At 37.7% G+C, this 26,153-nt stretch overlaps 1 protein-coding gene across 5 annotated transcripts in view; it reads left to right on the top strand.

Annotated features, from left to right (window-relative positions):
• LOC123534966 (mediator of RNA polymerase II transcription subunit 15-like) overlaps positions 1-26,153 on the top strand; it is a 286,252-nt gene that overhangs the window by 144,508 nt on the left and 115,591 nt on the right. For all 5 annotated transcript variants that reach the window (XM_045317469.2, XM_045317467.2, XM_045317468.2 and 2 more), the window contains one exon: positions 18,385-18,518. In XM_045317469.2, the coding sequence (XP_045173404.2) occupies positions 18,385-18,518 (134 nt within the window). The remainder of the gene's footprint in view (positions 1-18,384; positions 18,519-26,153) is intronic.

The following is a 26,153-nucleotide window of genomic DNA, read 5'->3' as shown; positions in this document are numbered from 1 at the left end:
ACCTCATCAGAACGATGTGCAGAAATTATGAGTCAACCATGCCAGCTAAAGGTCAAGGTCACAACTAAGGGTCGAAGGTTTGAGCCTTCCATTTGGTGTCCACTCTGTATCTCCTTAACCCCTTGAAGGATTTTCTTCAAACTTGGGTCAAATGATCACCTCATCAAGAACTCATGAGTCAGCCATGTCAACTCAAGGTCAAGGTCACAACTGAAGGTCAAAGGTTTCAGCTCTGTATCTCCTAAACCCCTTGAAGGATTTTCATGAAACTTTGGTCAAATGATCACCTCATCAAGACGTTGTGCAGAATTCATGAGTCAGCCATGTCAGTTCAAGGTCAAGGTCACAGCTAAAATCAAAGGTTTTACCCTTTCACTATCCATAGCAGTGGCGGGGGATTTAGCTGTCATTCAGACTGCCTTGTTTTTAGTGTAACTGTATGCAATCTTGGGGTTAAAATAAATTTAAGAAATAACGCAATGTTTAAACGAATACTAAAAAAAGGCACTGGCATCCACATCGTCCGACAAGAACAGAAAAAAAATATATAATTGAGCCGTACCATGAGAAAACCAACATAGTCTTAGTTTTCGACCAGCATGGATCGAGATCAACCTGCGCATTCGTGCAGTCTGCTTAGGATCCATGCTGTTCGCTAACAGTTTTTCTAATTCCAATAGGCTTTGAAAGCGAACAGCATGGATCCTGACCAGACTACACGGATGCGCAGGCTGGTCTCAATCCATGCTGGTCGCAAACCCACTATGTTGGTTTTCTCATGGCACGGCATTATATTTTTTTAGATATATGGATATTAATGGTGTATAATTATGCTACGTATACTGACAGACTATAATGTTGCGGAAACACATGAGAATTAGATGTTTTAACTAATTTTTACGATAAACACTAAACCCTCCCTTGCGTTATAATTGGTAACGACAGTGGAAAACTTCTTTATTGCCGCTGCGGTCAGGGTTCGTTTTCCGGCGAGACCATCTTTTTTTCTATATATGACATTTTTTAATAGTTTATAGAAACAAAATGATTCCTATTTTAAGTTTCATAATGTGACAACTTCAGCTTAAAAGGTATCCTTGATGAACTGATAATTGTGCTTTTTAATCGAACCTCCTTTCAATATTTTACTCCGTAGATGTTATTTGTAGAATTTTATCGTCAAGCATATCCTGTGCATTTAAGGAATATTGATTAAGGAATATTAAAGCCTGTTTGCCTAGGGTCTATATATTTCAGTAAAAAAAAAAAACTGTGAGAACAATAAACATCTCGCGGGAAGGTCTATCTTTGCATGTCTACCGTTTTTCTGTTACTCTAGCCAGGCCTGTTCACGTGCACGAATAGACATGTGCTCGTGCAAAACCAATCATTTTGAAAACAAAGTGGTCATTTATTAGGAATGAAATCGAGTATGTCTGTAAATTCGATCTTCAAACATTCAATCAAACTAGTACCATTTCTTTCATTTTTCAACAGATTAAACATGTATACACTGTTACATAATTATTATCGAATATTCGGCAACTCTAATATGAAATAAGGTAAGTTATATTGATACCCTGATATTATTTATTATATTTTAGTTAGGTTAATTTATGAGATTGGGATAATTTTAAATCCAGATTTATAGATGCATTATATTTATTTGAACATGATAAAGAGATAGGACGTTTATGATGAACATTTTACTTGTCTAAGAATATTATACTGACTGCGAGATTGGAAATTCTGGAAACTCTTCAGATTGTTTAACCAAATATTAAAACGTTTAGAGGCAAATATATCGTTCAGAACTTGTTCAGTCACAAAGGTTAAAGAGATGTTTGAAATATTTAAATTAAAAAAAAAAAAAGCTTAACAAAGCGACTGTTATGCATTCTCATCAGTCATATGTTCGTCAAAATCCCGGGGAACCACGATAGACCTCTGGTATGCGAGAATGCTGTTATGTCATTCTGATATATTTTATCCAAACTGTACAAAAGATTTATTGTGCATTTTGAATAAGTTCTAACACGGAGGATTGCGTAATGGCGGACAGGTTAAGGAACACTAATTTAGCATAGTTTACGTTAACACTAGCGTTGGTTTAAATTATACTGTGGCTGTAGTTTTTACATTTTGGTAGGAATAAAATGGGGAAGTGTTATTTAGATCCCATTACCGCACTTTATGTGCTTTTGAAGTTTTGTGACAGGTAAAATCTCTCTTGAAAAAAGTCTCTCCCGTACTTATGTTATTACTGTATGTCAGTTTGAAGACAATCCATCAAAATGAGGTGAGGATTGACTGGACAACGTGTGATGGCACTATGAACACCATGGATTTTATATTAAATATAATTTGGGAGATAGATTTTAACGTAATATAACCATAAAATGCAAATAAAACACTACATAGATAACTTGTATTAAATATCAACAGGCACGTTTAATGATATCTAATTTCTTTCGCGACGAAATGAGTATGGGCGTTCTGACACTTAATGATGTCGCCATCCCTGCACACATGTCATTTTATTCGTCATAATTTTCACATAATTTAATAGATATAATTATTAGTATCTATGAATTGCAAGAGTCCATTTTTTATAACTTTTAATGCGTGCATTTTTTTTTATTCCAGGTTGACACAAGAGTTGTTTACTGGAATCAGAAAACAGGACGACTATTTATTTTCACGATAGAGAATATACTTATGTGTGAAGTTTCTACTAGTTTGATCAACAGATGCAGACAGACAGCCCGGATGAGCCATTCGTTCTCAGTGACATTCGTAACAACAGATAAAAGCCTATACTTATTGAGATCAGGAAACTGAATATTTCCATGTGGTTCATCATTTGTAACCTGCTTACATATCGTGTTCCAGTACAGAACCAACATGCGTCTTTTTAAAGTCATCTTCGGACATTAGGAGGGGTGTACTGCTCTTTTTAGAAGACGGCAATCGAAAAGCCTATAGCGGTAATCAGCATTCATTGGAATAACGAAAACATGTACAGACAATAGTAAAAGAAGTGATACTCAACTGATTTGTTGAGTCAACCGCGCAGAATTAAATGTAATGTGTGAATTGCTAGTTAACCAGGTTTTCAACGAAAACCTGAGTTATTAGATTGGGGTAGATGTCGGTCGGGCGGGCAGGCGGCGGCGGCGGCGGTGGTGGCGGCGGCGGCGGCGTCAAACTGGTGTTTCCGGTCAATAACTTTTGTTTCGGTAAAGATATTTGAATAAAACTTGGTATGTATGTAGCTTATATCAAGACAAAGGCTGGGATTGATTTTGGGGTTTCTGGGGTCAAGGTCAAGGTCACTGTTACTTAAAATAGAAAAAGGGTTTCCGGTCAATAACTTTTGTTTCGGTAAAGATATTTGAATAAAACTTGGTATGTATGTAGCTTATATCAAAACAAAGGCTGGGATTGATTTTGGGGTTTCTGGGATCAAGGTCAAGGTCACTGTTACTTAAAATAGAAAAAGGGTTTCTGGTCAATAACTTAACTTAGGAATGAGCTATCATGATGAAACTTGGTGTATAGAAAACTTATATAAAGTTGTAGCTTGGGATTGATTTTGGGGTTTCTGGGATCAAGGTCAAGGTCATTGTTACTAAAAATAGGGTTAGGGTTAGGTTAGGGTTAGGGTTAGCATATCTTCTACATGCATGGAGGGATTTTGATGAAAGTTGGCACAATTGTTCACCATCATGAGACGGAGTGTCATGCGCAAGAACCAGGTCCCTAGGTCTAAGGTCAAGGTCACACTTAGAGGTCAAAGGATACAAGAATGAAAACTTTGTCCGGAGCATATCTTCTTCATGCATAGAGGGATTTTGATGTAACTTGGCACAATTATACACCATCATGAGACGAAGTGTCTTGCGCAGTTCCCTTCTTTAGAATTACTTCCCTTTGTTGTTACTATAAATAGCTTATATTGTAACTTTTTCATTACTAGACGTAGGGAAAAATCGAGACCACTTTTCTGTAGTACAACATGCATGTTACATCCAATTTTGAGGTGTATTTTGACCAATCTCTACCTGGTAAGGATTTCTGTGTGGACTTACAATTTTTTTTTTTTTGTATTTTTTTTTTTTTTTTTTTTAAATTTTTTTTTTTTAAGATTAACTTTCCTTAGTTGTTACTATAAATAACTTATATTGTAACTTTTTTATAATTGACCGTAGCATACATGTGATCTCCTGCGCGGGAGGGTCAAAATCCCGATTTTTTCACCTTGCCTCCCGTCTCCCAACCAAAACCATATTTCTCCCGCTTTTCAAAAAAAAAATCAGTATTATGACTGGGTTGATAATTACCGAGGAGTGCCAAACATGTTTGCACAGTAAATCAAAGTGTCACCGACTGTTGTGTATTATACATGTTTGACACACATGTAGCTGGAGGAAAGAGTTGTTTTTCACAGGTGAATTATTAATTGTTTGTTTTGATAAGGGATTAGACAAGCAGGGCATTTTCCACCTGTCTCACGGGGCCGAATATCTGCCCATTCTCAATGCCAATTAAGCTCCATTTTTTACCAATTTGAAGCAAAAAACTCCCAGTCATAAGAAATAATTCCCAACTGAAATGAATTTTGATTATTCAAGAAATTTTGCCGGTAATAAAATCACATAAATAATTGTTGGAAACCAACCATTATATTTTTAGACAGGGTGTTATTTCCCTATGGAGTTCGCATTTTCTTCCAATGTTTACCAAATTATTGCTACTAATCGGATATTCATTGACATTGATGAAAACACCACTCATTTATTTGATAACATCAATCTACATTATTTTGGTAAGGGTAAATACATGTTGATGCATTTCTGTTTTCTATTTTTCATGTCAAAATCATCAGTATTTTTACACGAAAGTGGGTGGGGTAAGGAATTTACATAATTTATGAGTTGTGTTCAGACCAATTTAGAACTTCGTTTTTTTTTTTTAAGTCCTCGAGTAGAATAATGTTAATGCATGTTCACCACCATTTCAGACCTAAATTGAGACTTTGTTTCTACAAATTTAATCTGTTAAGAAAGTTTAAAGTTAGAACAAGAGGGAGCTTCTGTAATTATAAGATAGCATGCTCGACTTTTCTCAGTGATTGACTCTGAATTAACGCTTTGCCAGTAAAAGGGGCAATTAAAGCTTTGCCAGTAAAAGGGGCATAATAGTCAATAGCTTTGAATGTAACAGAGATGTTAGACATTATATAAAACTTTAACAAAAAAAAAATGAAGTTAAAAAGTGGTATAACTCTGTCAAAATTCGAATCAAGAGTTATGAGGATTGTTTCTTCTGGTGTAGACTTATATACATTATTTTGTGGCCAAAAATGTTGGATTTTGTCTCTAAGTTATGTGTCCGCGCGCTTAATTTATGTCGATAAAAAACCTCCAGTTTTGAGACCCCAACTCCAGCTGAAAAATGGCAAACCTCCAGTTTTGGGATTCTGAACTTACCACATGTATGCCGTAGGGAAAAACCAAGACCACTTTTCTGTGGTACAACATAGTTGTTACTTTCTAATTTTAGGTGTATTTTAAGGTATCTCTACCTGGTAAGGAGTTTTTTTTGTGGACTTAGAAAAACAAAAGAATTACAATGATTACTAAACAACCACAAAATTAAAATTACATCTGCAAATACAGGTGCTAGAGTAAAGAAATTTGCTGTGACGGGCGTATATTGTGACATTCTGGCACTCTTGTTTATTCTTATGAAAAGTGTTGGAAACCTGGTTTGGTGGCATTGCCGCGTTTCTTGTTTTTCAATTAGAAATGAACATAATAATATTAAGAAATGCTTGATGTTATTGATTACTCACATTTTAATTCTGCTTATTTCATTTGGACAAGAAATGAAAATGATTCATAACCGTTTGAAAAACTGATTTAAAAAGTATTTAAGTTGAATAAAATGTTAGTTTAATCTGACATGTCTCCAATTAATAACAATATGATTTTTTTTCTCATACCCTGTCTTTGTCTTGCTTTTTCTTTCTTGCTCATACCGTATTCTGCTGTAGGTATCACCGACATTCATTTTGTCATCTTTCAGTGTTCAATGTGTGCCCATATACAAAATCAGTTCACATAAAAGAAAAATACGGGATTTGTATACTACACATGCATATACGGGAAAAGTCTGGTAAATGTATCTTTTAGAAGGAGGACGGACGTTTTGGCCACGGACGTTTTGGCCCGGACGTTTCGGCCTAGGATCTTTCAGCCTAGGACGTTTTGGCCAAGAAAATTTTTGAGGTATGACGTTTTGGCCAAAAAAAATTATATCCACAATATGCAAATTATGATCTGGACATTAATATGTTATCATATGTTATAGTATAATTGATCATTCTTTTAAAAAAAATAATTGTGAATAAAATTTATTTTCATAACTCTTTTGGTTTGTTGTCAATGGCAAATATTTTCGCATACACAAACATATACAATGTGTGTATGTACATATACAATGTGTATATGTTTATATATAAAATGATTATAAAAAATAAAATACCATGAGTATGTTTTATTATCAGTTTAATTTGTTCACTTATACTATAACATTCTTTAGAGTAATCTCCAGACCATATTTTCCACAATATGGAACCACAATTTATTTTTGGCCAAAACGTCCTACCCCCAAAAAATGCCTGGCCAAAACATCCTAGGCCGAAAGATCCTAGGCCGAAACGTCCGGGCCAAAACGTCCGCTGGCCAAAACGTCCTACATTCCTTTTAGAAATACTGGTCCGTGAATTCCCACGAGAACCAAATTCAGTCTAAATGTGACACAAATATGGAATCTGTATACTCTGCATATCGTGCATAAACGGGGAAAAACCTGGCCCGTATATCAAAAACTACAGGTTCGTATATCCCTGTATATCAGATGCAAATACATTCCGTATATGACACAAGTACGGGATCCGTATATTGCGTATACCATGCATATACGGGACAAGTCTGTAGCCCCTATAGTAAAAAATACAGTTTCGTATTTTCCCCGTATATGACACAAGTACGGGATCCGTATATTGCGTATACCATGCATATACGGGACTAGTCCGTAGCCTGTATATCAAAAAGTACATGTTCGTATATGCCCCGTATATGACAAAAGTACGGGATCCGTATACTTAGTATATCATGCGTATACGGAAAAAATCCGAAGCCCGTATATTAGAAAATACAAGTCCGTATATGCCCCGTATATTAGATGCAATCACAGTCCGTATATGACAAAAATACGGGATCCGTATACTACGTATATTCGGAATATACAGGCTCGTATACGTGTTCCGTATATTCTAAAATACGGAAAGTATACGGGAAAAAAAGTCTCAAGACCCTTCGAATACGTGAAAATGAAACTTATGTTAAAGCAGGACACGAATAAACACCATTTCTAGGGATTTTTTTTTAAAGTTTGTATATTGCGCATATACGGGAAATATACATTTATGTATATTCGGCGTATACGGGATCCCGTATATGCATGACAAATATACGGACTTCCCGTATACTAGATGTTCCGAATACGGGATCGTATATTAGGTCCGTATGTTTGTAATATACATCCCGTATACTCCCGTATTTTCGAAATATACGGGACCGTACACTCGCGTATATTTGTCACAAATTGACATACGGGCCTTATTTTATCTGTATTGTAAATGCAGGTATTGCATCATCTTTTTGTAAATTTTTGAGTTATTGAGGTAAATGTCAGATTTCACGCATGAAATACCTCTCATGTTTTTCTGTATTTCATAACTTAAATTTCCATGTAAATTTCATTCAATTCTGTTCAGTAATAAGAAAGTTGATATTTTATAAACTTCAGTAATTTATGTTTTATCCCCAAAACCACTATAATGGGCCTCAAATTGTCAATTTAAATTCGCGCCAAAGTAGTTAGATTCCCCGGCTATATCGTGAATCCCGTGAAAATGACAATAGTCGGAGTCCACGGCTTAGCCGTGAATCCCATGAAATTTAGTATTTGGCGGGACATTATCCTTTAAATAGACTGGACTAGATATGCCTTGCGCACACCACCTTACGACTTTATAGACGAATCTATGTCTGAATTATTTTCTTGCTAGAAATTTATGCTCGATCGAGCTTCTTCCGCCAGACGATTTTACCTGGTGATGTCATAACCCGGAAGTACAATGCCTGAGGTTCACTTGTCTTCACTCGCCTGGATGTGATATTCCCAGCGCAGAGCTTTCGTCCCATGGTTGTGCCGTAAACCGCAAAGACGATGATTTTTGTTATCCTCTGAAGTCAGCTCAGGGATGCAATCACCTACCACCATAGGGAGCCAATACGGAATCAACGTATTCACGGTTTAAAGGGACTGGATTTTGAGATATGTTTTGTTTGTGCTACTTAAAGTTCACAATTACATTAAAGACCTGTGTCACGTCAGATTAGAATGGACTATAAGAACTTTTGTATCTAGAGATACTGAACTTTCTTTTTTTTTTCTTTCTTATAATCAGTTTTTTTTTCTTTTCATATCTATTTATTGTTAATAATCATCTTATGTAAATAAATTTGTAAATATTGTAAAGGGTGTTGATTTGTTTTGATGGTTACTGTCGCCGGTACGGCCTTTCCTGTCACAATATTGACCCTTTTTTCGCAGTGAACCCTTTCGGCGGGGGATACCAATTCATCGTATTTGCTTGTTTATTTTGTATTCTAGGGTAGAATGAGCATGCAAAAATAATAGAGATAACTCTTTCATGGTAGGATGGCTGAAAACTATTTTTAGAAATGAAATTTATTTTATTTTATACATCTACATAGGCTTGTTCTCTAACTATTATGTCTGTTTCATTTGAATTTGTATCAAGAAAATGTCTAAAACTAAAATCTGAAACTTTTATTTTATATATTCACCATAGCAACATAGAAACAGTTTTGCCTCTGTTTGGAATTATAGTAATTTGCAAGTTTTTTCACCTAATTGATGAAATGATAACCTTTGAAAACATCTTTGCTTCTATCTCAGTACATATTTAGTGTGTTTTATTAGTCCCCTACTGGTTGATAATATAGGAATGCGCTTTTCCGTCATTCTGTCATTCCGTCTGTCCGCAATTTAGTGTCCGGTCCATAACTTCTTCATCCTTGAAGGGATTTGAATATTACTTGGCACAAATGTTGCCCATGGTGAGACGATGTGTCGTGCGCAAAACCCGGACCCCTAGCTCAGAGGTCAAGGTCACAGTTGGAGGTCAAAGGTCAACAGGGCTTTTTTCCTGTCCGGTCCATAACTCTGCCATCCATGAAGGGATTTTAATATTACTTGGCACAAATGTACCTCATAATAAGATGATATGTCGTGCACAACTTTCAGACCCCTAGCTCAAAGATCAAGGTCACACTTAGCAGTCAAATGTTAACACGGCATGAACACGGTCTGTTTCGTGTCCGGTCCATAACTCTTGTCAGTCATTAAGGGATTTTAATATCACTTAGCACAAATGTTCCCCATGATGAAACGATGTGTCGTGCACAGGTCCCGGACCCCTGGCTCAAAGATCAAGGTCACAATTGGGGGTCAAAGGTCAACAGGGCTTTTTTCCTGTTTGATCCATAACTCTGCCATCCATGAAGGGATTTTAATAAAACTTGGCTCAAATGTTTCCCATGATGAGACAACTTGTCATACACAAAATCTGGACCCCTAGCTCAAAGGTCAAGTTCACAATTAAAGGTCAAAGGTCAATTTTTTTCCTGTCTGGTCCAGAACTCTTGTCATCCATCAAAGGATTACAATATTTCTTGGCATAAATGTTCCTTATGATGAGACAACATGTCATGCGCAACACCCGGAACCCTAGCTTAAAGGTTAAGGTCACACTTGGAGATCAGAGGTCAATATGATTTTTTTCCTGTCCAGACTATAACTTTGTCATGCAAAACAGGATTTAAATATCAGTTTGCACAACCCGGAAAGAATCCAGTACTTGAAGGGAAAACTAGGGGGAAAGAACTGACTAACTAGTCAGTTTCTTCCCCCCCTAGTCAGTTTTTTCCCCCCTTGGAATAAGTTTTCTGATAGGGAAAGAAACTGACTAGTTAGTCAGTTCTTTCCCCCTAGTTTTCCCTTCAAGTACTGGATTCTTTCAGTATTGTTATTTGGGATACAAGTGTCTATTCATTTTCCATTTAAATTTCAGATGAAACAGGTATTGCTTTTCATTTGAATAAACCTGTTTGTTTCTTTTTTGTAATTTTAATCAATGTTTTTTTTTGTCAAATCAAATTTTTTAACTTTTGTTTGATTGCCATTACTATTTAATATCTGTCAGGTGCGGGAAGAAATTGACTGGTCAGTTCTTTCCCCCTTGCATATGCTTGACCTATCAGGTGGGGGAAAAAATTGATCAGTCACTTATTTCCCCCCTAGCGTATATTTCACCTATCAGGTGGGGGAAGAAACTGACCAGTCAGTTCTTTCCCCCGTAGCATATAGGTGGGGGAAGAAATTGACTAGTCAGTTCTTTCCCCCCTTGCATATACTTGACCTATCAGGTGGGGGAAGAAACTGACCGGTCAGTTCTTTCTCCCCTAGACAGTACTTGACCTGTCAGGTGGGGGAAGAAATTGACCGGTCAGTTCTTTCCCCCCTAGCCTGTACTTTATCTTCAGGTGGGGGAAGAAATTGACCAGTCAGTTCTTTCCCCCCTAGCCAGGACTTGACCTGTCAGGTGGGGGAAGAAATTGACCGGTCAGTTCTTTCCCCCCTAGCCAGTACTTGACCTGTCAGGTGGGGGAAGAAATTGACCGGTCAGTTCTTTCCCCCCTAGCCAGTACTTGACCTGTCAGGTGGGGGAAGAAATTGACCGGTCAGTTCTTTCCCCCCTAGCCAGTACTTGACCTGTCAGGTGGGGGAAGAAATTGACCGGTCAGTTCTTTCCCCCCTAGCCAGTACTTGACCTGTCGGGTGGGGAGAAGAAATTGACCGGTCAGTTCTTTCCCCCCTTGCATATACTTGACCTGTCGGGTGGGGAGAAGAAATTGACCAGTCAGTTCTTTCCCCCCTAGCCAGGACTTGACCTGTCAGGTGGGGGAAGAAATTGACAGGTCAGTTCTTTCCCCCCTAGCCAGTACTTGACCTGTCAGGTGGGGGAAGAAATTGACCGGTCAGTTCTTTCCCCCCTAGCCAGTACTTGACCTGTCAGGTGGGGGAAGAAATTGACCAGTCAGTTCTTTCCCCCTAGCATATCCTTGACCTGTCAGGTGGGGGAAGAAATTGACTAGTCAGTTCTTTCCCCCCTAGCCAGCACTTGACCTGTCAAGAGGCGAAATGAAATCGACCATTCAGTTTTTTCCCCCCTAGCCAGTACTTGCTCTGTTAGGTGGGGAAGAAATTGACCAGTCAGTTCTTTCCCCCCTAGCAATTACTTGCTCTGTTAGGTGGGGGAAGAAATTGACCCGTCAGTTCTTTCCCCCACCTAACAGAGCAAGTACTGGCTTTGGAGGGGAAAGAACTGACCAGACATTTTCTTCGCCCACCTAAGAGAGCAAGTACTAGCTAGAGGGGGAAGAAATTGACCGGTCAGTTCTTTCTAGCAAGTACTGCCTAGAGGGGAAAGAACTGACCAGTAAATTTCTTCCCCCACCTGACAGATCAAGCACTGGCTAGGGGGTAAAGAACTGACCAGACATTTTCTTCGCCCACCTAACAGAACAAGTACTGGCTGGAGGGGGAAGAAATTGACCGGTCAGTTCTTTCTAGCAAGTACTGCCTAGAGGGGAAAGAACTGACCAGTAAATTTCTTCCCCCACTTGATAGGTCAAGCATATGATAGGGGGAAAGAACTGACCGGTCAATTTCTTCTTCCCACCTGAAAGGTCAAGTTCTGGCTAGGGGGGAAAGAACTGACCAGTTAATTTCTTCCCCCACCTGACAGGTCAAGTACTGGCTAGGGGGGAAAGAACTGACTGGTCAATTTCTTCTCCCCACCTGACATGTCAAGATCTGGCTAGGGGGGAAAGAACTGACCGGTCAATTTCTTCTCCCGACGCGACAGGTCAAGTACTGGCTAGGGGGGAAAGAACTGACTGGTCAAATTCATTTCCCCACCCGACAGGTCAAGTACTGGCTAGGGGGGAAAGAACTGACTTGTTAATTTGATCTCGCCTTGACAGGTCAAGTACTTGCTGGGGGGAAAGAACTGACCAGTCAATTTCTTCTCCCACCAAACAGAGCAAGTACTGGCTAGTGGGGAAAAGAACTGACCAGTCAATTTCTTCTCCCCACCTGAGAAGTCAAGTACTGGGTAGGGGGGAAAGAACTGACCAGACATTTTCTTCGCCCACCTAACAGAGCAAGTACTGGCTAGAGGGGGAAGAATCGGTCAGTTCTTTCTATCAAGTACTGACTAGAGGGGAAAGAACTGACCAGTAAATTTCTTCCCCCACCTGACAGGTCAAGTGTATGATAGGGGGGAAAGAACTGACCGGTCAATTTCTTCCCACTTAACAGAGCAAGTACTGGCTAGGGGGAAAGAACTGACCTGTCAATTTCTTCCACCACCTGACAAAGCAAGTACTGGCTAGTGGGGAAAGAACTGACTGGTCAATTTCATTTCCCCACCTGACAGGTCAAGTACTGGCTAGGGGGGAAAGAACTGACCAGTCAATTTCTTCCCCCACCTAACAGAGCAAGTACAGGCTAGGGGGAAAAGAACTGACTGGTCAATTTACTTCCCCCACCTTACTGGTCAAGTACTGGCTTTAGTAACGTGGGAAAAGAACTGACCAGCAGTAATTTCCTTAGTAAGTTACCTTAGAAGAAACTGAAACAGGAAAAAGGCAAATAAAAAAATACAACAGAAATTTAAATAAGTTCTTTTAAAAACATTTTTTTAAATTTACACAAAATATGAAACATATTTCTTATCTTATATGAAATTTAAATGAAAACCGACTATCGGAAATGAAAAACAGGCTAGTTAAGAATAACCAAGAATAACCAGTTCCAATTCACTAACTGGGGAAATAATTGACTAGCCAGGAAAATTGATGAGGGGGGAAAGAATTGACTAGTTAGTTTTTTCCCCCCATAAGAATGATCAAGAGTAACCAGTTGCGATTGGGGGGGAAAAATTGACTAGGGGGGGGAAAGAACTGACCAGTCAGTTTCTTCCCCGGGGAAAAAACTGACTAGTCAATTCTTTCCCCCGGGGAAGAAACTAACTAGTCAGTTTTTTCCCCGGGGAAAGAACTGACTGGGGAAAAAACTGACCGTTACACCGGGCCCTAAGTCTAAGGTCAGGGTTACACTTAGACGCCAAAGGTCAGTTACAAGAATGACTTTGTCAGGAGCATTTCTTCCTCATGCATAAAGGGATTTTGATGTAACTTGGCACAAATGTTCACCACCATGACACGGATTGTCATGTACCAGGTCCCTAGGTCTAAGGTCAAGGTCATACTTAGAGGTCAAAGGTCAAATCTAAGAATGACTTTGTCCAGAACATTTCTACTTCATGCATGGAAGGATTTTGATGTAACTTGGCACAAATGTTCACTACCATAGGGTACTCTTGTTTTAGAATTATGTCCTTTTGTTCTTACTATAAATAGATGATATTGTAACTTTTTTATTACTGGCAGTAGGGAAAAATCCAGACCGCTTTTCTGTGGTACAACATGCATGTTACCTCCAATTATTAGGTGTATTTTGACCTATCTCTACCTGGAATTTTATTTTTTAATTTTTTAGAATTTATTTCCCTTTGTTGTTACTATAAATAACTTATATGATATTTTTTTATAATCGGCCAAAAAAATCATATGAAAACAACTGTAGGTTTTTATATATGCAAATTTTAATCCAAGTGTTTTGTTATAACATATTGCAACACTTTCAAGAAACATCAGAAGGCAAAACTTTGTCCTGTAAGTCTCCATTTCTCATATTTATGACCCCCTTTGAAGCAGGAGGGGTATATTGTATTTCAGATGTCTGTCAGTTGGTCAGTCTGTCGGTCGGTATGTAGACCAATCTGTATCTGGATGATAACTCAAGAATGCTTGGGCCTAGGAGCATGAAAGTTGAGATGGAGGTTGGTCATGACCAGCAGATTGTCCGCAGTTTCATTATGAACACGATAGAGACCACATTTTGCAATTAATTTTAATCAAACTTGCAAACAACTTGTATTAGCATAATAACTCGGTTCCTTTCGAAAACTGAGGCCAGATCCCATCATGGGTTCCAGAGTTATGGCCCCATAAATGGCCAAAATTTGCTATTTTGACTTTTGCAGCCATATAGAGACTTTATGGTTTGATTTGATACAAACTTGCAAAATATCTTTTACAACAATAGATCTTGAATTCCATAATGAATTCTTCATATCCAATCATAGATTGACCCCTGAAAGAGCCAAAATTTGTTAATTTTTACTGTTGTATTCTGTCCTTTATTGCTATTATCAAACACTCAAAAATTTATACAAGTATTACAACACTTCATCTATCAGTTCATATGGTATATAATTATATATTTCTTCAGATATCTGTTAAGGTGTTGTATACATAACAAACAATAGCAACCGTATTTATATATAAACAAAGTAAACAGTTAAGTAACTGTACATGTTCATAATAAATAGGTAATGTTCTCGGTTAAATATTCTGTACTGATAAATATCTCATTTATATAAAATCACAGTTTACACACAATAGTGGTCTAATGCCTTAATTATGCATATCATAAAATAATGTATACAATACATGTATAATGTTCACAAGATAATAAAAAGGCTAACTTACAGATCTAGGGGATCTTAAATCTTTATACACACAGTGACACTGGTCTGCACGGTTTCTCTCCACACATCTGCCACACGTGATGCTGATACTGTGAACAATGATTTAGATATTAATACATGCATGTTATAAATAGAAGTTCAGAAGTTATATACATGACCGCCATTTTGGAACACAAAGACAGTGCACTAAATCATTAAATAGCACCAAAACTGAATAATAAAATAATCATTCCAGCCATTGCAAAGTTACCTCTTAAAGCTATAGTAAATGCATGAAATAATGCATTTACAATGCAAGCAGATAAAGAAGTGGCAGAAATAAAACATTCGTCGCACCAGGTTCTGTACAACAGCTCCTTTACTAAAATAACCTGGGAGAATGATGTCATACACTTCTGATAATCACATGACCACAAATAAAATCAAAGTACTCACAAGATCAATATATATACCCAAAGAGATAAAAACATCGAAAGCAGCAATGAGATGGACATAAACAACATGTCATATGACCTGGAAAATATGACCCGGCTACACACTCCCGCTCCACAGAAAATGCCGTCTCATCATTTAACAATAAACCTCAAAAAATGTTTAGCGACAATAAACTTAAAGTTTACTATCAACAATAACTAAAGAATTATCTAAACATTCAAAAACAATTATAACTGCATCAGGTACATCTGCTGTCTCTGAAAATAACTAATATGATAACTTAAAACTACATAAACACATATTGCCGGAAACTGCCTCTTGCTCGAGTCTTTATCATGATATGAACTTGCGCACCTCCTATTTTTCGTCTGGCTCCGCCCCCTATTTTCAGAGTTATGGCCCCTGAAATAGTCTAAAATGCACATTTTCACCTTGTGACACGCCTAGCTCAAAAAGTATTTGATATAGATTCATGAAACCTTGCATGAGTCTTAATCATGATATGAACTTGTGCACCTCATATTTTTCATTTGGGTCCGCCCCCTATTTCAAGAGTTATGGCCCCTGAAATAGTAAAAAATGCACATTTTCACCTTGTGATGGGCCTAGCTCAAAAAGAATTTCATGTAAATTGATTAAATCTTGCATGAGTCTTTATCATGATATGAACTTGGGCATCTCTTATTTTTCGTCTGGCTCTGCCCTCTATTATCAGAGTTATGGCCCCTGAAATAGTCAAAAATGCACATTTTCACTCTGTGACACGCCTAGTTCAAGAAGTATTTGATATAGATTCATGAAACCTTGCATGAGTCTTAATCATGATATGTACTTGCGCACCTCCTTTTTTCATTTGGGTCCACCCCCTATTTTCAGAGTTAAGGCCCCTAAAAAATGCACATTTTCCCCTTGTGACGCACCTAGCTCAAAAAGTGTTTAATATAAATGGTTGAAAACTTGCATAAGTCTATCATGATATAAACTTGCGCACCTCTTATATTTTGGCTGGCTCCACCCCCTATTTTTAAAGTTATGGCCCCTGAAATAGTAAAAAAAATGCACATTTTCAACTAATTATGTGCCTAACTTTCATTTTGGATGAATCCCAGAGGGAAAAGATGGTTTCTGTGTAGTGTTCTTGTTTCCCTATTTGGTGATCTAATGATGAACACAGGTATATCCTTGTTTGGTTGATCTATCACTTCACAGGCTTTTTTCTCAAATTTATCAGAAATTTTATGCTTTCCATCGAATGCTAAAATTTTAACCAATACTGTATCTCCTATCTCAATTCTCACTGCCTTTGCCTTTTTGTCATAACCTGTTTTCTGCTTCACTTTTGCCTTTGCTATATTTTGTGTCCCCCCATGAGTGGTGGGGGCATATAGATTTGGTCTTATCCGTGCGTCCGTCCGTCCGAAGTTCGTGACGCGCCTAGCTCGAAAAGTGTTTGATATAAATTGATGAAACTTTGCATGAGTCTTTATCATGATATGAACTTGCACACCTCCTATTTTTCATCTGGCTCCGCCCCCTATTTTCAGAGTTATGGCCCCTGATAGTCAAAAATGCACATTTTTACCTTGTGACACGCCTAGCTCAAAAAGTATTTGATATAGATTCATGAAACCTTGCATGAGTCTTAATCATGATATGAACCTCTTGTTTGATTAAAACTTCAAATAGTTGCTCCACATTATTAGCCACATGATATTACACAATGTCCTGGTGCATTAAATTTCCATGAATTATGTCCCTTTTATGCTTATTTAATGTTTTGATACACTTCTCTATCCCTTTTAGACACAGACTGTTATATTTTACACAGACTTAAGCTTTTGTTTAATATCTTCATCCAGCATCGAAATAGTCAAGTCTCCTGCGACAGCTCTTGTTTATATTCTTTTTGACGCCTTTGAAAATTCACAAAAATGACAATTTCTCATAAACCGCTACATTTATTGCTTTGAAACCCTGTAAGATGGTTCAAAAACTCATTTTACATCTCAGTGGTAGGCCTGGCCCCATAGTGGCCTTGATTTTGAAGAAATTAGTATTTTTTAGATTTTTTTGATGCCTTTGAAAATTCACAAAAATGACAATTTCTGAAAATTTAACTTACATATATTGCTATGAAACCTTTTGGGATGGTTCAAAAACTCATTTTATATCCCCCATGGTGAGTCCTGGCCCCCAATAAGACAATAAGCATTTTTATACGCCCATCTTAAAGAGCATTTCTTCTTCATGCATGGAGGAATTTTGATGTAACTTGGCACAATGTTCACCACTATGTGACTTTGATATATGGCAAATTTCATATCTATTGATAAAGGATACAAATGCTTTATGTATACAGTCATGTGTGTATTGCTTTGTCATGCGCAAAAACCAGGTCCCTAGGTCTAAGGTCATGGTTACACTTAGAGGCCAAAGGTCAGTTACAAGAATGACTTTGTCAGGAGCATTTCTTCTTCATTCATGTAGGGATTTTGATGTAACTTGGCACAAATGTTCACCACCATGAGACAGAGTGTCATGTGAAAGAATCAGGTCCCTAGGTCTAAGGTCAAACTCATACTTAGAGGTCAGAGGTCATATATAAGAACTAAATTTTTAGCTCGACTATTCATAGAATGATGAATGCTCCTACCTAACGCCACCAAACTTTATATGCAGGTCTAACAAAGCTCTCGACGGGCGTATTTTGTGACTATAGCATTTAGATATTATGGTTCAGATTTTTTTGACACCTTTGAAAATTCACAAAAATGACAATTTCTCAAAAAATGTTACATATATTGCCTTGAAACATTGTAGGATGGTTCAAAATTCATTTTACACCCCCATGATGAGTCCTGGCCCCCTAGTGACCAGCTTGAAGAAATCAGCCTTTGAAAATTCACAAAAATGACAATTTTTCAAAAAGTGGTTACAGATAAAAGCTTTGTAACTTTGAAAAATGGTTTAAAACTCATTTTGCACCTATTTAATGAGTCAAAGCTCCTTTGGGCGAGACACTTTCAAGCAGTGGCCTTTTTTTCAAAGGAAAACTATATTGTGAAAAGTACCCTATGTTTGAGTAACACTTTGTTGTATTTATGCTTCAGTTCTCAACAGCAGCAGGCTGGATCCCCAATGCCGATGATGACATCACCTTCACCTGCAATAGTACCGTCACCTGGAGCACGTGCAACATTATCCATGGGTGCCCCATCACCAAGCACAGTACTAAATACACCAGGTTAGTGTTTCATCATCTTACATTTATACATTGCTTTTAAGTCCCCTAACAATGTCACACTGGAGGGGACTTTAGGAATGCCCTCTGTCCATCTGTCTGTCCGTCTGCAAATCTGGATCCAGCAATTACTAAAAAAATATTCAAGCTAGATTCATAAAACATGGTATGTGAATAGAGGGCAATATGTAGATAATGCATGTACATGACTTTTGCTTGTAGGTCAATGTTCCCCATGATGAGACAATATGTTAACACGTGATTTATGCTTGTTGGTTAAAGGTCAAGGTCGCTGTTTAAGGTCAAGTAAAAATTTGTGTCTGCCCCATAATGATTTTTTAGCTCACCTGAGCACAAAGTGCTCATGGTGAAGTATTGTGATCATGCTGTGTCCATCCGTGCGTCAAGTCATCCGTCGTCAACATTTGTGTTTAAACGACATCTTCTCCAAAACCAGTGAATGGATTTTGATGAAACATGGCCATAATGTTGCTTGGATTGCTCTACCAAAGTTGTTCAAACGGTTCCGCTTAGTTGCACATAGGGGCTGCCAGAGCTAAAAATTGAAAAAATTTCAAACGACATCTCCTCCTAAACCGATGGTCCAATTTTGAAATAATATCACACAAATCGTCCTTATGCTACCCTCTACCAAGATTATTTAAATTATACCGATTCGTCAAAAAACATGTCCGCCAGAGGGTGTGGTTACTTTTCCCTATATGTATATAGAGGAAACTTTAAAAATCTTGTATGAAACTGCTTGTCCGATTTTAGAATAATTTTACACAAATGGTTCTTGTGTGACCCTCTACCAAGATTGTTCAAATTATTTTGATTCATCAAAAAACATGGCCGCCAGAGGGCATGGTCATTTTTTCCTATATGTATATAGTGGAAACTTTAAAATTCTTCTTGTATGAAACTGCTGGCCCAGATTTTAGAATAATTTTACACAAACGGTCCTTGTGTGACCCTCTACCAAGATTGTTCAAATTATACCGATTCGTCAGAAAACATGGCCACCAGAGGGCGTGGTCACTTTTTTATGTATATATATATATAGTGGAAACTTTAGAAATCTTCTTGTATGAAACTGCTTGTCCGATTTTAGAATAATTTTACACAAATGGTCCTTGTGTGACCCAGTCTACCAAGATTGTTCAAATCATTTTGATTCGTCAAAAAACATGGCTGCCAGAGGGCGTGGTCACTTTTCCCTATATGTATATAGTTGAAACTTTAAAAAATCTTCTTGTGTGAAACTGCTGGCCCAATTTTAAAATAATTTTACACAAATGGTCCTTGTGTGACCCTTTCAAAAGATTTTGTTCAAATTTTTTTGATTCGTCAAAAAACATGGCAGTCAGAGGGCGTGGTCACGTTTCCCTATATGTATATAGTGGAAACTTTAAAAAATCTTTTTAGCTCACCTGTCACAAATTGACAAGGTGAGCTTTTGTGATCGCGCAGCGCCCCTCGTCCGTCTGTGCGTGTGTGCGTGCGTGCGTAAACTTTTGCTTGTGACCACTCTAGAGGTCACATTTTTCATGGGATCTTTATGAAAATAGGTCAGAATGTTCCACTTGATGATATCTAGGTCAAGTTCGAAACTGGGTCACGTGCGGTCAAAAACTAGGTCAGTAGGTCTAAAAATAGAAAAACCTTGTGACCTCTCTAGAGGCCATATATTTCACAAGATCTTCATGAAAATTGGTCAGAATATTTACCTTGATGATATCTAGGTCAAGTTCGAAACTGGGTCACTTGGCTTCACAAACTAGGTCAGTAGGTCAAATAATAGAAGAACCTTGTGACCTCTCTAAAGGCCATTTTCATGGGATCTGTATGAAAGTTGGTCTGAATGTTCATCTTGATGATATCTAAGTCAAGTTGGAAACTTGGTCACGTGCAATCAAAAACTAGGTCAGTAGGTCTAAAAATAGAAAAACATTGTGACCTCTCTAGAGGCCATACTTGTGAATGGATCTTCACAAAAATTGGTCAGAATGTTCACCTTGATAATATCTAGGTCAAGTTCGAAACTGGGTCACGTGCGGTCAAAAACTAGGTCAGTAGGTCTAAAAATAGAAAAACCTTATGACCTCTCTAGAGGCCATATATTTCATGAGATCTTCATGAAAATTAGTCGGAATGTTCACCTTAATGATATCTAAATCAAGTTCGAAAGTGGGTCACGTGCCATCAAAAACTAGGTCAGTAGGTCAAATAATAGAAAAACCTTGTGACCTCTCTAGAGGCCATATTTTTCATGGGATCTGTATGAAAGTTGGTCTGAATGTTCATCTTGATGATATCTAGGTCAAGTTCGAAAGTGGGTCACGTGCCATCAAAAACTAGGTCAGTAGGTCAAATAATAGAAAAACCTTGTGACCTCTCTAGAGGCCATATTTTTCATGGGATCTGTATGAAAGTTGGTCTGAATGTTCATCTTGATGATATCTAGGTCAAATTCGAAACAGGGTCATGTGCAGTCAAAAACTAGGTCAGTAGGTCTAAAAATAGAAAAACCTTATGACCTCTCTAGAGGGCATATATTTCATGAGATCTTCATGAAAATTGGTCAGAATGTTCACCTTGATGATATCTAAGTTGGTCAGAATGTTCACCTTGATGATATTTAAGTCAAGTTCCAAAGTGGGTCACGTGCCATCAAAAACTAGGTCAGTAGGTCAAATAATAGAAAAAACCTTGTGACCTCTCTAGAGGCCATATTTTTCATGAGATCTGTATGAAAGTTGGTCTGAATGTTCATCTTGATGATATCTAGGTCAGGTTCGAAAGTGGGTCACGTGCCATCAAAAACTAGGTCAGTAGGTCAAATAATAGCAAAACCTTGTGACCTCTCTAGAGGCCATGTTTTTCATGGGATCTGTATGAAAGTTGATCTGAATGTTCATCTTGATGATATCTAGGTCAACTTCGAAACAGGGTCATGTGCGGTCAAAAACTAGGTCAGTAGGTCTAAAAATAGAAAAACCTTGTGACCTCGCTAGAGGCCATACTTGTGAATGGATCTCCATAAAAATTGGTCAGAATGTTCATCTTGATGATATCTAGGTCAAGTTCGAAAGTGGGTCACGTGACATCAAAAAGTAGGTCAGTAGGTCAAATAATGAAAAAACATTGTGACCTCTCTAGAGGCCATATATTTCATGGGATCTGTATGAAAGTTGGTCTGAATGTTTACCTTGATGATTTATAGGTCAAGTTTGAAACTGGGTCAACTGCGATCAAAAACTAGGTCAGTAGGTCTTAAAATAGAAAAACCTTGTGACCTCTCTAGAGGCCATACCCTTGAATGGATCTTCATGAAAATTGGTCAGAATGTTCACCTTGATGATATCTAGGTCAAGTTTGAAACTGGGTCACGTGCCTTAAAAAACTAGGTCAGTAGGTCAAATAATAAAAAAGCCTTGTGACCTCTCTAGAGGCCATACTTTTCATGGGATCTGTATGAACGTTGGTCTGAATGTTCATCTTGATGATATCTAGGTCAGGTTTGAAACTAGGTCAACTGCGGTTAAAAACTAGGTCAGTAGGTCTAAAATTAGAAAAATCTTTTGACCTCTCTAGAGGCCATATTTTTCAATGGATCTTCATGACAATTGATCTGAATGTTCACCTTGATGATATCTAGGTCAGTTTCGAAACTGGGTCACGTGCGGTCAAAAACTAGGCCAGTAGGTATAAAAATAGAAAAACCTTGTGACCTCTCTAGAGGCCATATTTTTCATGAGATCTTCATGAAAATTAGTGAGAATGTTCACCTTGATGATATCTAGGTAAAGTTCAAAACAGGGTCACGTACATTCGAAAACTAGGTCAATAGGTCAAATAATACAACAACCTTGTGACCGCTCTAGAGACCATATTTTTCAATGGATCTTCATGAAAATTGGTCAGAATTTTTATCTTGATAATATCTAGGTCAAGTTTAAAACTGGGTCACATGAGCTCAAAAACTAGGCCACTATGTCAAATAATAAAAAAACGACGTCATACTCAAAACTGGGTCATGTGGGAAGAGGTGAGCGATTCAGGACCATCATGGTCCTCTTGTTTGTGTGAAACTGCTGACCCAATTTTAAAATGATTTTGCATAAATGGTTCTTGTGTGACCCTCTACCAAGATTATTCAAATTTTTCTGATTCTTCAAAAAATATGGCTGCCAGGGGGTGTGGTCACTTTTCTTCTCTGGATCAATAATAGCAAGAGCCTTGATATTTGGCGTGTGATATCAGATTTGTAATGTCTACCATATTTGTTCAAATTATTGTGCTAGGTTCAAAAGTGTGTGTGACATGTATATAATATAGGCTAACATAGAAGAAACCTAACTCTGTACTTATACAAACACACTTGAAGCCTTGTACACAGGTGAGCGCTTTAGGGTCAATGACCCTCTTGTTTATCACTACACTGAAATGTTCACCATGATAAGACTATGCGTGGCACACATGACCCATGGTTGTTGGTCAAGTCAAAGTCATTATTGAAGGTCAAGTAAAATTGTTTCTGCTCCATACCTTTTATGTGCATTAGTGGATTATCTTAGCACTGCACACAAATGTTCCCCATCATGAGACAATGTATTGCGTACATGATCTAGGCTTGTAGGTCAGTGTCACTATTGAAATTTAAGTAAAAGTAGTGTGTCTCTTAGCTCCTAAACAGGCTGGTAACATTGCCCGATCGGGCTTATGACACAAAAAGTAATATTTCTTGACAAATAATGAAGATATTTCTTTCAAACTTGGTCCATTTATTAAGCATTACATATAATGCTTATCAAGATAGAAATAACTTTGTTGCCTTCAGTTTAATTAGAATTACTTCCCTTTTTCAGATTTTTATGATGCATAATTTTTGAAGTCCAAAAATATTATGTTTTAATGCAATGTTTAAAACAGAAAAGGGTTCAATGGCTTTCTAGTGCTCCAAACTTGTGCGCCAATACCTTTACTCTATATATTTAGGGTAAATACTTTGTTTCTAGTGCAGATGTATGAGCAATTTTTTTAGGACTAACATTTCTCTATAATGTTGTAAGTGAAAGCAGAGTAAAATGCTTACATTCATGTACTAGCGCAATAATTTAGAGCATTAGAAAGCCATTTAACCCTTTTTTGTTTTAAACTTAGCATTAGAACATTGTTCTTTTGGACTTCAAAGATTATGCGTCATAAAAATCTGAAAAGGGGAAATAATTCTACCAAAACTGAAGGCAACCAAGTTATTTTTATTCTAATTTGTATCATTTGTTATGCTTAACAAATGGACCAAGTTTGGAAGAAATATCTTCATTATTTTTCAAGAAATATTACTTTTTGTGTCATAAGCCCGATCGGGCAATGTTACCAGCCTGCTAAACGCCTTGAAGCATTTTTAGCTCACCTGAGCCAAAGGCTCATGGTGAGTTTTTGTGACCACTCAATGTCCATTGTCAATCGTAGGTTGTGCGTCGTGCAACATTTTCTAAAAAAATCTTCTTCTTGAAAACAACTGGGCAGAATTACACCAAACTTCACAGGAATGATCCTTGGGTGGCCCCCTTTCAAAATTGTTCAAAGAATTGAATTCCATGGAGAATTCTGGTTGCCGTGGCAACCGGAAGGAAAAACTTTAAAAAATCTTCTTGTTCAAAACCGCTTGGCATTTGGCTTTTGAACATCATCTGATGGTCCTCTATGAAGAATGTTCAAATTGTGCCCCTGGGGTGAAAAGAGGCCCTGCCTCAAGTTTCTCATAGACTTATATATGAAAAAAAACTTTAAAAGTCTTCTTGTCTAAAACCACAAGACCTAGGTCTTTGATATTTTGTATGTAGCATTGCCTTGTGGACCTCTACCAAATTTATTCATATTATAACCCTGGGGTGAAAAGAGGCCCTGCCACGGGGTCTCAAGTTTTAAATAGATTTGTATAGGAAAAAACTTTAAAAATCTTCTTGTCTGAAACTGCAAGTCCTAGGCTTTTGATATTTGGTATGTTGCCTTGCCTAGTGTTCCTCTACCAAAATTGTTCAAATTATGCCACTGGAGTGAAAAGAGGTCCTGCCCTGAGGGTCCCAAATTTAACATAAACTTACATAGGGAAAAAAATCTTCTTGTCTGAAAGTTCAAGACCTAGGCCTTTGATATTTGGTATGTATCGTTGCCTAGTGGATCTCTAACAAGATTATGCCCCTGGGATGAAAAGAGGTCCCACCCTGGGGGTCACCTGTTATATGAGTTATATAGGAATAAATACTTCAAAAATTATCAGATCATTTTTCCTAGACTGTTTAATTATAATTACCTGATGACCCCAAGTGATAAGGGGTCACTTGACTGTGACCTTGACCTGATGACCTACTTTCTTGTTTTTTAAGATACAGCCTTGAAATTTGGATGACATGTACAGTTTTGCACACGGATTTTAAATCTGACTTTCAGTGACCATGAGAATGACCTACCTTCTAATATTTAAGCAACAGTTTGCCATTTTTAAACATGTGGCTCATATTACTCAGGTGAGCGATTCAGGGTCATCATGACCCACTTGTTAGTCTTAACACTTTTGCCAGCAACCGAAAAGGACAAACAATAACACAGTTTTATGCCAGTAGGGGACTCTTGTATTGCCACTGCAATACTCAGTAACTTGTCTGTACTAAGTTCCGGCAGCAGTTGTTTTTAATTTAAGATTTTTAGCTTGTCTATAAGCAATAATGGCTCTGTCTTGCCTTAGATTTGGCATCAATGTATGCTTGATTCCTTAGCTGTTGCCCCAGTATTTCATTAAATATGCCACATTCAGTAATAGAATTTCAGGTTAGTGTTAAGCTCTTCACACTTTATTGTTATTTCTTAATGGATTTGATTCAAACTTTAAACAGTTATTAGCTCAAAGGTGAGCTACTGTGGTCAGTGGTTGTCCGTCGTGCGTTGTCTGTCAACATTTTCCTTTAAACAACATCTCCTCCTAAACCACTAGGCCAATTTTGATGAAACTTCAAGGGGATGTTCCTTGGGTGGTCTTCTATAAAAAATTGTTCAGATAATTGAATTACGGACAGAACTCTAGGAAAGGAAAGGAAAAACTTAAAAAATCTTCTTGTCCAAAACCACTGAGCCTAGGGATTTGATATTTGGTATGTACATCATATAGTGGTCCTCTACCAAGATTGTTCAAATTATCCCCCAGGGTCAAATATGGCCCCACCCCGGGTGTCACATGGTTTACATAGACTTATATAAGGAAAAACTTTGAAAATCTTCTTGTCCAAAACCACAGGGCCTAGGGCTTTGATATTTGGTATGTAGCATCATCTAATGGTCTTCTACCAAGTTTGTTCAAATTTTCCCCCTAGGGTCAAATATGGCCCCGCCCTGGGGGTCACATAGTTTATGTAGACTTATATAGGGAAGAACTTTGAAAATCTTCTTGTCCAAAACCACAGGGCCTAGGGCTTTGATTTTTGTTATGTCACATCATCTAGTGGTCCTCTACAAAGATTGTTCAAATAATGCTCCTGGGGTGAAAAGAGGCCCCACTCCGGGGGTCCCAAGTTTTAAATAAACTTGTGTAGGCAAAAAGTTTAAGAATCTTCCTGTCTGAAACCACAAGACCTA

Source organism: Mercenaria mercenaria, chromosome 12 (genome assembly GCF_021730395.1).
Source record: "Mercenaria mercenaria strain notata chromosome 12, MADL_Memer_1, whole genome shotgun sequence".
Lineage (NCBI taxonomy): Eukaryota > Metazoa > Mollusca > Bivalvia > Venerida > Veneridae > Mercenaria > Mercenaria mercenaria.
The sequence above is the reverse complement of the archived record's forward strand: the minus strand, read 5'-3'. Positions and strand labels throughout refer to the sequence as shown.